Consider the following 15,615-nt stretch of genomic DNA (forward strand, 5'->3'; position numbering starts at 1 on the left):
AATGATTAATGAGGGCAATTTCTCCACGGCACACTTGACCATCTCCCACGGCACACTAGTGTGCCGCGGCACACTGGTTGAAAAACACTGATCTAGACCCACTAGACAGTGCGCTGAACCTTTTTTCTTCAATGATTTGTGAACCTCACTGGTGTCCATGGATTACATGAAATCTTTCCACCTTCATCCACCTTTGTCATGGTAGGGAGAACACGTCAATGTAAGGGTGGGGTCATCTAAGATAGCACAAGGGTTAAAAGTATTGTGCCTCTGAGCAAGACACTAAAGAAAGCACCTCTGAAGATGAGCACGCTATGAAGTTTATGATTTAGCCAGTGACACGTATGAACTTGAAAACATTTTAGATGCTCCGTTATCACCTTGTCTTTTATTGTCTCTTGTCTAATTTTCAAATGGTTTAAAAGCTTTGATGTATTATAAGTGTTCATTTTTGCTATTACTTGATATAATCAATGACCAGTAAATTATGTAGATAATTAATAAATGTAAAAAACGTGGCCCTCACTCAAATTACTACTTTTTAAAATACATCCCTACTGTGGTTACCAATATATTGATCTATCTTTCCCTTGTTTAAGACAACCTTTTAAATGAAAAAACTTAGCAAAAAGTAAAAAAAATGCTAATTTGAAAGGATTTTGGTGAATGACGTATACTTATATAGCACTTTCTACCCACTTTTGGAGGCCCAAAGCGCTTTACAGTCATAGTCCCATTCACCCAGTCACACACACATTCACACACTGGTGGTGGCTCCGCTGCTGAACACTGGCGCCAACCTCCCACCAGAGGCAAGGGGGGGGGTCAGTGTTTTGGCAAAGGACACTTCGACACATGGGCGTGCCATGCGGGAATCGAACCTGCAATTTTACGATCATGGGTCGACTGTTGCACCACGGTAGGGGTGACTTTTAATTTAATTTTGCCCTGAAGTACCATTATTTTGGAGCCGTTGTCCTGACATGGATCAAATGAAAAATATCTTGTTCCGACAAATTAATATCTCGTTCCCACAAATTAATATCTTGTTCCCACAAAACAATATTCCGTTCTTTCAAAATAATATTTCGTCCCCTCGAAATAATTAGTTTGTGCGAACATAATATTTAATCCGTGTGAACAAAATAATTATTCACATTTCAGTCATTCATAAACACTTATATACTCTCCATCCTGCCGCAAAAGCCGCTTTCAGCTGTAACTTCTGTTTCTCTGTGACCCACATTTGTTCAAGAAAGGGAAAATAGAAACAAGAATGATCAATTTATTATTGTCTTAATGAAAATAAGAAAAATATCATAAGATTTAGGATGCCCAAGCTTGCTGCTTCGCCTTACCGCAGCGATTTGCTCATTCGCACGAATTAATTATTTTGAGGGAATGAAGTATTATTTAGAGGGAACAAAATATTATTTTGTGGGAACGGAATATTATTTTGTGGGAGCAAGATATTAATTTGTGGGAATAAGATATTTTTGTGGGAATGAGATATTAATTTGTGGGAACGAGATATTTTTTTATTTTATCCATGTCAGGACACGGGCTCCGTACATTATGTATAATTCTAGACAAGTAAAATAAACTTTGGTGTTGGTATTATTATTATTTTGGGTAAATTCAGTGTTCATCTCCAAACCTTGAACTCTTTGTACAATAGTTACATATACACAAAAAGCTTGTTTCATTTTCTTTTAACTATCTATGCTTGGCGCAAAAGGTCTGTGTCGTGGAGAAAAATTGTCTTAATGAGGTTGTGAACATTTTCCAGTAACCAAAAAGACAGAACCCGGAGTACATAATTGAGACAGAAAGAGGCCACAGAAAAGGAGTTACAGAAAAGAATAAATTAAAGTCTAAGGATCAAAGAGGCCAACCAGAAAAAGTCATGTCAAATCTTCCATGTTAAAATGAATAGGTTCTTAAATAAGGAAGACTCACATTTTCCTCAAACAGATGCTGATGTGATGTCTTATTCATAGGAAGGCAAGACAGCAGTATCCATTGACAAATTGTTTGCTTCTATCTAATTCTTCTTAAAGACTGAAAGCCCTAAAAAAAATGTTGTGTTCAACATGAAACAAGTAAAGTATACCCTGCATTTTTCCCAAAAGTAGTGTCCCCACAAAGGACAAACCAAAGGAAGGCAATAGCTGGATGGATAGAATGACATACAGTACAGACATGGACAAAACTGTTGGTACACTTGGGTTGATAAAAGGAACACTTTGGATAAAGATTTAACTTGAATCTGAGGAAAGTAACAATAAATAAGAATTCCATGAAATGTAACCAATGAAAATCAGACATTGCTTTTCAACCATGCCCAAACAGAATTATTTACAAAAATAAGATCATGAAAAAAATGACATCCTTAGAAAAGACTGAAAATGATGTGACCAAAAGGACATGTCAATCCAAAGTGTGTCCACTTATGAGTATTACGGGTGTTTACAATCTTGTAATCAGTCAATGGGCCTTTAAAAGCAGCTTGATGTTTTTGTAGTCTCACATAATATTCAGAATTAAAATTGATTACAGACCAAAGAGACAGATATTAGGAATGGTTGGCAACAAAATAATCCAGAACAACTTCTAACTGTTATGGTTACTTAGATACTGTGGCGCATTCACACTATGGTGTTCCTGTACACTTTTTGGACGTCCCTAGCTCTTTAACCCCTTCATATATTCAACTCATTCAATTATAAAATTGTTCAGGAGATGGGTGCTCAACAGTTTTAACTACATATCTCTTCACCTTTATAAGCTATTCATCTAACTACATGCTGGTGCAGTGGTAAGCACTCTTGCCTTACAGCAAGAAGGCCCCCGGTTCAAGTCTCAGCTGGAGGGAACACCAATGGGTGACATTTCTGTGTGAAGTTTGGATGGTCTTCCTGTGCATGTGTGGGTTTTTTCCAGGGACTCTGTCTTCCTCCTAGAACATGCTTCATAGGTTAATTGGTTACTCTAAATTGTCCATAGGTGTGAATATGGGTGTGTGATTGGGGCCCTGCGACAGACTGGCGAGCAATGAGAAGGTGAATGAATCTAACTACTTTTTTTTTTTTTTTAATTGAAAATGACCTACAGAATCTTCAAATCTGTGACGTGCAGTGAGATAGATGGCTGGTGACGCACCAACTCCTCTGGAGTCACATTTGCAATTGCAAGAACTGAATATTTCACCATTCATCCTACAGCAGGTAAGAGCATATAGGAAACACACAAGAACATATTTGTCCTACAGATAATTTATAGACATGGATAGAACACACTTCTTGTCTATAAATTATTCATATATACTGTAAACAAATTAAAGTATACAGATGTGTTCAGCACACATTTAATTTTGACCCTCAGTAACTATTTCTGGTATTTTTCCAACTTCAAATTCTGGTGCTTTAATCAATGTTATCAAATGTTGTCTGTGAGATGATCATACAAATAATTCTTTTAGGCCTAAAATTTAGTTTTGAAATACTTAAATTATTCCACTTACTCCATGTTATTTTCTCAAATATTTTTCAAAAATTGAAAACAATGTTTGGCCTTACTTCTTGGGTCCATGCACCGATCCTTCTCCACAAAAAGCTCTTTGACCGTGTGGTAAAATTCTACCTTATTTTACTTTAGTTTAATAAGAGACCATCCCCCCCACCCCTCAGACAGTTACCACCTGTGGAGATGATGGGAAGCTGACGAGCTTAACAACTTCTACTCGAGGTTTAAAAGAACTTCACCTTCCCCCTCAGCCACCATTTCCATCATACAGGATCCACCTGCAATCCCAACCTCCCCCACACCTGCCCCCTCACCTGCACTGAGGATCTGTGAACGAGATGTGCATCAACAGTTCCAGAAGCAGAAGATCAGGAATGCTCCAGGACCGGATGGAGTCTCTCCCTCCTACCTGAAAGTCTGTGCTGACCAGCTAGCTCCCATCTTCACCAGGATCTTCAACAGCTCCCTAGAGATGTGTGTGGTCCCCGATGTCTTAAACTCTCCACCATCATCCCAGTTCCCAAGAAGTCCCCAGTCAAAGGATTAAATGACTACAGACCAGTCACCCTGACCTCGGTAGTCATGAAATCCTTTTTAACAACTGGTGCTGAACCACCTGAAGGTCATCACAGAGCCTCTGCTAGACCCCCTGCAGTTTGCCTACAGAGCAAACAGGTCAGGGGATGACGCAGTCAACATGGCTCTACACTACATCCTGCACCACCTTGACTCTACAGACACGTATGCACGGGTCCTATTTGTGGACATTTAACACCATCGTCACAGAGCTCCTTCACCACAAGCTGTCCCAGCTCACCGTGCCTCTCCCCACCTGTCGGTGGATCACCAGTTTCCATGAGGATGCTGCTGACCATCTTCTACAAAGCAATAATCCAGTCTGTCCTGACCACATCTCTCATGGTCTGGTTTGGATCAGCTACCAGATATGACAGGACAATGTGCACCAAAACCACTCACCACAAAGAAAGCGTCTTCCCCCGAGCTGTAACTCTAATGAACTCCTGACTCCTGACCACTCAAGAACACAGAACAAAACCATAGAAATTGTCGCACTGCTGCATTTTGACTTAGTCTTTTTTCTTATTTAGTTATGTTAATTTGTTCCTATACCTACCTTTATATCACTTTCTTTTTTAATATTATCCTTTTTTTGTGTTGCCCCTGACACTTTTTATACCTTGCTAGTTTGCACGAGAGCGCAAGACACCAAAGACGAGTTCCTTGTACATGTGCTGTACTTGGCCAATAAAGCTAATTCTGATTCTGATAAGTCTCTCCCTCTCAATGAAGAAAGACTTGGGTTGTTCTGTTTCTACTTCACCAGTAAAGCTACAAAGCAGCTGTCAGCTCAAGTCTGCCCCCTGGTGGCGAGGCTCGCCTCATCAGCAGGCTTTTCTTTGCATTTACAGCAGCGCTCTGACCGCACGTCACTAATAAAATTGCAGTCAGACATGAGGCAAAGCGCTCTAAAGCCTCACCCGGAATTTCTACTACGTATGTGATCACGCAACACTCAAATTCAGCGATTTTAACCTCAGAAACTGTGGAAAATGTGTCAAGTCAACTGAAAATGTATCATTAACTGGGATCAGTGGAAAATAATATGTGCTTTTTTTCTATTTTATCACAATGACACTGCACGTTCACTGGCCCCAATGCATTTGTGGCAAAAAAAAAATCTTAAAAGATGTTTGTTTTTGACTTGTGATTACTGCTGTATACTAGGACATAAAAACATGAAAACCGCACCAGTTATAGTCCATCATCTCTGAATTTGCACAGTGTTTTTGCTTTTACTCTAAGGGAAATAGTTGAAATGATATGAGCTTTTGTTCGAGCCAAGTCCACAGCAATATTTTTCAAGGGGAAAGAAGGACGTAGCTGCGTGAGTGTCCTTCTTCCTACCCATTTCCATGAAGACCTTAGAAAACACACACCATTGATAGTTAAATAAGAACTGGACTGAACAACCCTTCCCCCCCTCTCATTCTTACTGTTGCTAAATACTCCAAGTTCCGCCTGGACCCAAAAAAGCCGAAATCCCGTAGACTTCTATTGAGAAATAAACACTTATTCTGTCATTATGTTCGTCAGAATGACATTTCTTGCTCTACTACCTTTTATTAACATGTTCTGGCTAATTATTATTGTTATTATTTTTTTATGATAGTTTACCATAGTGCTAGTTACTCAAGTTATAAACTGACCAATCAGATGCTGCGATAAAAGTATGTGGGCTCGCATCAAACGTTCAAAGCATTTGATTGACAGATTCTCCCGAGCCCACTTTAAGTGGTAGGGGTGTGCCCTTCTAATGTACTCACATTGTGATTGGAGACAGTGGTTGCAACAGAAAGGTAGATAGCCCAATCAGGGCTTACTGTGGACATCTGGTTCCAACATGGTGAAGGACAATGAGTTATGTCGCTAGAGACGCTACGCTACCCTGTTACCACTGTCCAAGATACATAAAGTGCAACGCTATATTTAAAAAGTCTGTAAACAATAAGACGTGGCTTAGCAGATACAATAAAATGACCATGAAATGCTTTGTGGTATCATTGTTTTTGTGCAAGATGTAACAGAGGAACGACATTTTCAAACTTTTCAAAAATATATCAATATAGAAAACGCAATGCATACCTGATAAATGTTAGTGTGTGTAGAATTGAATAAAACACAAAGATCCTGCGCGATCTTTGCTCGCCGCTACCGAGGGAGTCCTGTTGTTTGTTTTTTCCGCTTAGCAACATGTTTCAATTCAGGTGGGTCATCCTCCAAAAAACAAAAAGATAGGTGGTCATGCCAGTAAACGCGGAAATAGCGCAAAATTCTAATGCTACCGTTGACTTTGAATAGACTACAAGATATGCCTAGACGTTTACTATTTCTGAGAGTAAACTCAACCAGATCTTCCTAAAGTATTTTCTTTATGTTCTCCTTTAAGCAGGCAGTAATAATTTACTTATGGGTAGTCACATCCTGTTTTCCAGCTCTGTTTGTGTAAATGTGGCACACCGTCTCGACCTATACAATATGGTGTCCAACTTTGCATACGCATCAAGCTAGCATAGTGACTCTAGCCTATATAACACATTGGCAAAGGACCTATTGTGGAAAATTGGCGACTGAATTGACTTAATTTGGTTGGAACTGGAAACAAGGCATTTTCTATGGGTAACAACACACACGATTCGTCCAGTTATATATTGCACTCAACGACGCACACACACATCTGTTTGCTTCCAAAAGGCTTTTGAATTTGTGACTGAGCATGTATTAGTTTTTTTCACCACTGTGTACTGTAAATACCTTACAAATCCACTTAATTACACACAACTGATCTGAATTCAGTTTGTAGGAGTTGATTTAGGTGAATTAGAAATAAGGCTTTTTTATTAGCATCATTCTAGCTTTTTGGGCTCAACTGGCTTCTTTAATAGTTTGTTTTAGTTTATTTGACATTTAGCTGTTATATTAGCAATATGCTATCTCATTTGGCTAATTTGGCATCTACTGTAGTTTTTTTGTGCTAATTTGACCTTTAGCAACTATCTTAGAAGAAAGTGTCTATTCACATATAATTTTCTAAATACATGCAGCCAGCACTGAAGTTATTTCTTGGCCACATGGACCCAGAGGAAGGGATAAAGTTATGATTACGGTCGCAATTAGGGTTAAACCACCAAGCGGTTCCTGAGAGCGGCTGTTTTGCAGCTAACCGTTCTTCCAGGGGTTGAGTCAAAAGCAGAGAAAACATTTCACACACTTAGGTGCTTGACAGCTAATGTGATGTTAACTTTAATTTTAAAATTGGCGGCCAACAACAAAATGCAACCTCAGCACTTTGTTAGCAGCTTAGCTTGTCCCCACCCGTTGCTATGTTTCTTTGGTGTGACTGCGGTTGTCAGGGAGATGACGCAGCGACGGAAGGGGGCGTCGCCTTGGGGCGCAGGCGCACGAGAGGGGAAGACGCGCGGGAGAGCAAAAGGGGAGGGGCTGTTTGGCTGCATGTTTTCAGTTTGAATGAGAAGGAGTTCGGAGACGTTGTGCTGTAAGAGTTGATCTGACCAAAGAAATAAACGGCTAAAAGGCCTGTTCTAAAGCAACGGTGTCCCGCTAAATTTGTTACCATTAAAGTCCCGACCGGACTGGAGATCATAACAGCGGTTTCCGACTACGGTCCGAAGCCTCACGCTGAAGGTAACACTGGGGGCTCGTTCCGGGATACACCGTTGTTGACCAGGGCTGACCCAAAGAAGAAGGATTGAACGACGTGACGTGCAAGACGCCTGAGAGCTCAAAATGACGGCGCGCGGAGCAAATGCTGCCGCGGTCGGAGCTAGGCCACGCACAAGAAATGCAGCCACAAACGTGAGCATGAACCCTTTTCTATCGGAGATAGCGGAAGAGTACCGCCCTCAGAGGAATGTAAATGATTTAAAATACGTGAATGAGGGAGAGACTAATCGCTGTGTCACGTGTATGGAACTAACGTTAGCCGAGGGTGAGCGGGCCTACTCCCCGATTAAACAACACGTGGTGGCGGAGGAGCTCTACCCGACGCCCCCAATTTCCACCAACCCCTTTATAACACCCACCAATGAACAACATCACGCGGCTGGTGAGTGCATAGCGGGTTTTCGTCCTCAAAAGTGCAACTACGAACCCAGGATGTCCACCCCTGTAAAGTCACCATTTGCTGATCCATCCACCCCCACCGCCGCCTGTTGGCTTGCAAATCTCCACATCTCTCCATCTAATGACTGTCATGCTGGAAACAATTCCCCGGTTTCCATCAGACCCCCATCACCTGGTTTGCCACCTTTCACCACCCAGGAAAATAAATTGGGCCCATACAACATTTACTGGTCACCCAAATATCTAACTGGGCCATCAGATGATGGGGCAGAACTGCATCAGAACGCCCATGTGAAATTCCAGTCACCCCCCCAAAGCTTTCACTCACCTGCTGTTGGACATGATGCTGCTCTGCAGGGCGAGGGGGTGGGGCAGTTTCTGCAGAACGAGAGAATTCCAATACTGCAGCCAGATCGCTTTGATGGATCACGATCGTGGAGAGATTTTCTGTATCATTTTGAAAGTTGTGCAGAAGCGAACCATTGGACTGAGAAAACCAAAGTTGTTCAGCTTAGATTCTGCCTGCTCGGTGCTGCTGGAGCTATTATTCACAAGAACCCAAGGTCAGCTTCGTGGAGTTTCCAACGAATTGTGGAGGAAATTGAGGCTGCCTATGGTCCAAGTTCTGAACATGCTGCAGCCATCGGCATTGAGCTACGACAGCGAGTCAGAAGACCAGGTGAAGCTTTGCACACTCTCAGGGATGACATTTATGAAAAGGTGGCAATAGTCTATGGTGATTGCACTGAGAGTGAACAGGAGCGCATAAGCGTCGAGATATTCACTAATGCCTTAACAGATACAGACATTATTCAAAAGTTGCTAGAAGATCAACCCAAAACGCTGGCTGAGGCATATCAGAAGGCTCACCGTTTTGAAACCACGAGAAGTGCGGCTCGAGCTGTCACCCAACTGATGAGATCAGGCGTGGGTGCAAGGGGTGGAACCATTCATGGGGCCAGAGCAGCCCCCCTGCGTGAATATACCAGCAACCAGGAAGACGGAAAGGCACAAAAGGTCGTTCCCACTCCTTCGGGGCAAGCAGGGCGGTCTGTGAGAAGGCAGGCAGCCGAAAGTAGACGTAAGAAAACCAGGGAGGATGAACTGATCTGTCACAACTGCTCGGGGGTAGGGCATTTCCAGAAACACTGCCCCTCCCCTCGCTGGCCCATGCCAGGCCCCCGCAAAGCTAATCTGCTTCCCTCCACAAATGGCAACAACACTGTGGTCATCTACGCCAAAAGCCCAGAAGAGGAAATGTGTGTTCAGATCATGATACATGGTGTACGGATGTGTGCTCTGCTGGACTCTGGTGCCAGAAGAAAGGTGTTACCCCTTCATCTCTTTCATTTAATTCCTAACGGCATCCAGCCCCCAATCTCACCATCTACGGTGCACACACTCCAGGGCATCGGACCAGAGGGCCTAGCGGTTCTGGGTGAGGTTGACCTTCCTGTCAATGTCGGCTGCAGAGTCATTTCAGTTAACTTTATCATCGCTGACACAACTGAGAGTACTGAAGTTATTTTGGGGCATCCTTTTTTACTACAGACACAAGCATGCTTAGACTATGGCAGTAAAGAGATCACTCTGTTTGGTGAAAAGGTGCCCCCGTTCAAGCCCGACCCACAACCTGCAACTCACCTAGTGAGAGTAGCACGCACCACTGTGTTGGAGGCAGGGTGTGAATACATCGTGCCAGGTACCTCTCAGGCCGGCTTTGCTACTTCTGAAGACTTGATGCTGAGTCCTGCAAAAGCGTTTGTCTCAAAACATCATGTGATGGTGGCACGCTCAGTTGTTCAGCCTTCGCAGTCTTTGTGCATCCCCATTAGAGTCTTCAACCCGAGCACATCTCCTGTCACCTTGAAGAAAGGAGTCGTTGCTGGTGTTCTTCAGCCAGCCCAAGTGGTGGGGAAGGTGGAGCTCTCACGACCCAAAGATCAACCTTCCCATGACCCTGGTAACTCGTTCTCTTTCTCCGTGCCTCAACATCTCACAGACCTGTATGAAGAAAGTTGTGCTAATCTGCCGGAAGAAAGTCGCTACAGACTAGCAGGGCTGCTACGCTCTTACAGTGACGTTTTCTCTGCAGGCTCCACTGACCTCGGCCGGACTAATGTCGTACAGCATGACATCTTGACAACGCCCGGGTCAGCAGTAAAACAACAACCCCGCCGCATGAGCAGAGAGAAGCAGGAGGCTGCCGACCAGCAGGTGCAACAGAGCCTCGAAGCAGGGTTAGCTCGGCACAGTAACAGCAGCTGGGCAGCACCTATAGTCATGGTGAAGAAAAAGGATCAGAGCCCACGACTCTGTGTGGATTACAGGCCATTAAATGACAGAACCATCAAGGATGCCTATCCCCTGCCACGCATACAAGACACCCTTGACACCTTATCCACCGCCAAGTACTTCAGCACACTGGACCTGACTTCAGGCTACTGGCAGGTGGAAATGACACCTAGAGCTCGTAAGGCTGCAGCATTTTGCACCAGGAAGGGACTGTTCGAATGGAATGTGATGCCGTTTGGACTATGCAATGCCCCTGCCACCTTCCAACGGCTCATGGACCGTGTACTAGCTGGGTTGCAGTGGGAGGCTTGTCTGGTGTATCTTGACGACATCATAGTCCTTGGATGCAACAGCAATCAGATGATGGAACGGTTGGAGCAGGTGTTTACCAGACTTAGACAGGCCAATCTTAAACTGAAGCCGTCTAAGTGCCGTCTCTTTCAGGAGCAAGTGGCTTACCTGGGGCACGTCGTGTCAGCTCAAGGGATCTCCACCGATCCACAAAAGATCCAAAAGGTCCAAGACTGGCCCATCCCCAAGAACATTTCTGAAGTGCGACAGTTTGTGGGGTTGGCGTCCTATTATAGACGTTTCGTTGCCGACTTTGCTACCATTGCAAGGCCGCTTCATGAGCTGACTAAAAAGTATGCACGTTTCGACTGGACGACTGAATGCCAAGAGGCTTTTGAAGAACTGAAGGAGCGACTTACTTCTGCACCGATTTTGGGCTACCCTCTTGACAGCGGGGAACTGCTTCTTGACACTGACGCCAGCGACTGGGGAGTTGGTGCAGTGTTGTCCCAAGTGCAGGGAGGTGAAGAGAGAGTGCTGGCTTATGGAAGCCGGCGGTTAACAACAACAGAGCAAAATTACTGCACAACCAGGAGAGAACTTCTGGCGGTGGTCGAGTTTACCTCCCATTTCAGACAGTACCTTCTTGGTCGATCGTTTGTTCTGCGAACAGACCACAGTAGCCTACGGTGGCTGACCCGTTTAAAAGAACCGGAGGGACAGCTGGCCAGGTGGTTGGAGAAGCTGGCAGAGTACGACTTTCAAGTACTTCACCGGCCAGGGAAGGTTCATCAGAATGCAGATGCACTCTCCAGAAGGCCATGTCGTGAGCTGTGTGCTTGCAAACTCCCTGACCCCAGCACCGACAGCAACACATCCCAAGACAAGCAGGTACAGTGTGAATTTGACGATATTGTTGCTGAGACCACAATTAGTGTTGTTCGCCCAGTGGGGGTGGCGATGATTGATCAGCATGATGGGAACGATGCTGCAGTAGACCCACAGCGCACCCTAGTGGGGGTAGATAACACCACCTCAGCCCCTGTGCCTGTATTCAGCGGTTGGACACACGAGGAGCTTCAAGCAGCCCAGAAAGCAGACTCAGACATGGCACCAGTATTTGCTTTTAGACAGCAAGGAGATGACCGTCCCCCTTGGGCGGAAATAGCCAGTTTAAGCCCAGCTACAAAGGCATATTGGGCACAATGGAAGAGATTGTTTTTTAAGAATGGAGTGTTGATGAGAAAGTTTTACTGTAAGGATGGAAAGATGTTATTTGCACAGACATTACTCCCCAAGACATATCGCCACACTGTGATGCAGCACCTGCATGAAGGACCCATCGGTGGTCATTTTGGAGCTGAGCGAACTTTGGGCCGCCTCAAAACCAGATACTACTGGTACAACATGCGTGATGATGTCACATTGTTCTGCCAAACATGTGCTTCTTGTGCTTGTAGAGCTCGACCTAAAAAGACACCTCAGGCTCCAATGGGTTCCGTGCGAGTTGGTGCCCCAATGGAACGGATCGCTGTTGACGTGATGGGGCCTCTAAATGAGACCGATCGGCATAACAGATACATCCTGGTTGTGCAAGACTACTTCAGCAAGTGGGTGGAAGCATACCCGGTGCCGAATGAACAAGCCACAACTGTAGCAGAAAAGATTGTTTCTGAGTGGGTCTGCAGATATGGAGCACCTTACGAATTACACAGCGACCAGGGCGCCAATTTTGAGTCTGCGGTATTCCAGGGGATGTGTGAGCTGTTGGGCATTAACAAAACCAGGACCACACCCTTTAGGCCCCAATCTGACGGTCAAGTGGAACGATTTAATGCCACACTACAGAAAACCCTTGCTGCCACAGCCGAAAGATGTCACTGGGACTGGGACATAATGATTCCCTATGCCCTCATGCCTTACAGAGCCACAAAGCACAGCTCTACGGGCCTGACACCAAACATGATGCTCTTTGGCCGCGAGATTACAGAACCCATGGACCTGGTCGTTGGACTTCCTCCCGAGAATCTGACAGTGGACACTGCCCCAGAGTACGTACAGCGGCTCAGACAACGACTGGAGCTGTCCCACCAGCTAGCACGAAGCGTCTTGGGAAGGGCTGTGGAGCGCGCCAAACGGCAGTATGACAAGAACATCTGTCAAGTGCAGTACAAGATCGGTGACGCAGTTTGGTACCTTCTAAAAGGAACTAAACGTGTCAAGAACAAGGTGCGCAAGTTCCTGCCATCTTACGAAGGTCCCTACTTTGTTGTTGATCATCTGGACGATCTGGTGTACCGCATTAAAAAGGGACCAAGGTCGAAGGCAAAAATAGTGCACCACGACAAGCTCAAGCTATATCACTCCAGAGTTCCACTTGACGGCAGCTGGGTCTCACGGACACAGGAGAACTGCACACAGAGGAAACAAAAGCACCAATCTTTGGGCGAGGACTACGGGCCGCTGACCCTGTGGAATGAATCGTCTGACACAGAAGAGTGCGTGGAGGGAACTTTAACAGATTCAGAAGACGCTCAGACCCCCTGTGAAACTATGCTGGCCTCAGCTGGAAGACCACAGCGGGCGCGGAGAGCGCCAAACATGTTTGGAGAATGGATTCTTTCCTGAAGAAAGAGCTATTACGAGCTATATAGAAAAAAAAAAAGCTAAAAAAAAAAAAAAAAAAGTCATGTCAGGCTGTTTATGGTGTTTGTCGTTATGTTATCTGACCTCTTATGATGGGTTTAAGTTTAGAGAAACCTGTTTATTCTTTCTGTGAGTGCTGGAGTGCAGTTAGAGTAACTGTCATCCAGAGTGGGGGTAGTGTTAGCAGCTTAGCTTGTCCCCACCCGTTGCTATGTTTCTTTGGTGTGACTGCGGTTGTCAGGGAGATGACGCAGCGACGGAAGGGGGCGTCGCCTTGGGGCGCAGGCGCACGAGAGGGGAAGACGCGCGGGAGAGCAAAAGGGGAGGGGCTGTTTGGCTGCATGTTTTCAGTTTGAATGAGAAGGAGTTCGGAGACGTTGTGCTGTAAGAGTTGATCTGACCAAAGAAATAAACGGCTAAAAGGCCTGTTCTAAAGCAACGGTGTCCCGCTAAATCTGTTACCATTAAAGTCCCGACCGGACTGGAGATCATAACAGCGGTTTCCGACTACGGTCCGAAGCCTCACGCTGAAGGTAACAACTTAAAATATGTGCGGGCAATGCACGTCTTGGCTGCACTTATTACGTGTGGCCAACATGAAGTTCAATCACTTCTCGAAACATGCCAGATGTTTTGGCTAAATTGGCAATTGATACAGTTTTTTTTATTTAAAATTTGGCTGATGTTTTATCATTATACTAGGTCATTTTGCCAATTTGGCACATACTGAGGTTTTTTTTGCTAAGTAGCAAGTATTTTAGCAAAATGCTAGTTTTGGCTAATTTGACATCTTCTGCAGTCTTCTTGACGGTGTACAAATTCCCACCCTAATCCCTAACTACTCAAAAATTATATAGTGTAATTTATATGAGCATTTTGCAACGACCATTTATGAATCCACTATCATCTGAAGATAAAAATTTACTCGATGGTTTATTTAAAAAATACATTTAAATATAAATTTTTGGCAAAAATTGATCAGATCGCCAATAGTGAGCATCGATGCACACCGGTTTTTCGCAGAGACTTCTGTGAAATTTCTAAAGCATTCGATTTTGGAACTGTAGATGCGCACAGTACTACAAAATGGCAACCACACTCGTAAGTGCACTAGGTAGTTATTTGTCAAGGAATTTGGACACGACTCTAGTCTAATTATTAGTTTAGCTGATATTTTAGCAAGCTATCAGCTTTAGCCTTTATTTTAGCTATCAAATTCAGCATTTTTAAGTGTCAGTGTTTTCAGCTAACAGCTCCAGCAGTTTCAGCTATCAGCTTCATTGTTTTCAGCTTTTCTTTTAAGCATATTCAGTGGCTGGATCAGCTTATAGCATTCACACTTGCATTATCGCAGGTAATGCTATATAGCTAGTTACTTTTGCCAGATTAAAGTTGTTTCTATGAAAATTCTACAATATTACCTTTTTGTTTGTTTTGACTTTTAACACATTTTCATCCACAAGTCTCGCTCTCTCTTTCTATTGCCCGTTAGTATGTCTTATGTTCATTAAACAGTTTTTTTACTTTTTTCTTCTCACTCTTTTTCAGTGAGCTTTAATCACTCAGTCAGTCCAGAGGTTCCACACTTTCTCACTTTTTACTCTTCACCGCACTGCTATGCTCTTTATAGGCCATATTAACTTTGGGCTTGAGTCATACATCACACTTTAAAATCAGCTCTGAAGAAGCTTGAAAAGTATTGTCTGCCGATCAGTGGGAAATCTAAGTTTTGTGAAGCAACATCAATGCAATTTATGTGTGTGTGTAGAAACCTAGGATACACAGGACACAGTGATGTTTGTCTTTGTAATTTACTATTTAATAAAAAGTTACGTATGTTACTCTAATATTAAATAACACCTGAAAACAGTCTAAACGTCAACATTTAAGTTTGCATGTTTTTTTGAGTATGACTACATTAATTACTGCCCCATAAGACGCCTTTAAAGGTTCTAGAGAAACCAAAGATCTGCATATGTCAACGAGGCAACCTGAACGCATTCTGTATAAGACACACAGCACGGAGGAGATTGATTGACAAGGTCTACAGCCAATCAGGACGCAGAACACAGTACTCTGTAAGAAATAAAAAATAATACCAAGCCAAATTGCACTGAAAAAAATCAGCGAAATCACAAAAGGTGAACTGCGATACAGTGAGGGAACACTGTACTTTGAGCTGAAGATAAACACAAA

The 15,615-nt window shown here is 43.9% G+C and overlaps 1 protein-coding gene across 1 annotated transcript; it reads left to right on the forward strand.

Moving 5' to 3' along the window:
* Positions 1-7,401: 7,401 nt before the first annotated feature.
* LOC144990300 (uncharacterized) lies at positions 7,402-13,854 on the forward strand. Its single transcript, XM_078943489.1, has 2 exons — positions 7,402-10,150; positions 10,283-13,854. The coding sequence occupies exons 1-2, from the start codon at positions 7,852-7,854 to the stop codon at positions 13,399-13,401; spliced, it is 5,418 nt and encodes a 1,805-aa protein (XP_078799615.1). The 5' UTR covers positions 7,402-7,851; the 3' UTR covers positions 13,402-13,854.
* The last annotated feature ends 1,761 nt before the right edge of the window (positions 13,855-15,615 follow it).

The sequence above is a fragment of the Oryzias latipes genome, chromosome 1, assembly GCF_053564925.1.
Source record: "Oryzias latipes strain Hd-rR chromosome 1, Olatipes_Hd-rR_3.1".
Lineage (NCBI taxonomy): Eukaryota > Metazoa > Chordata > Actinopteri > Beloniformes > Adrianichthyidae > Oryzias > Oryzias latipes.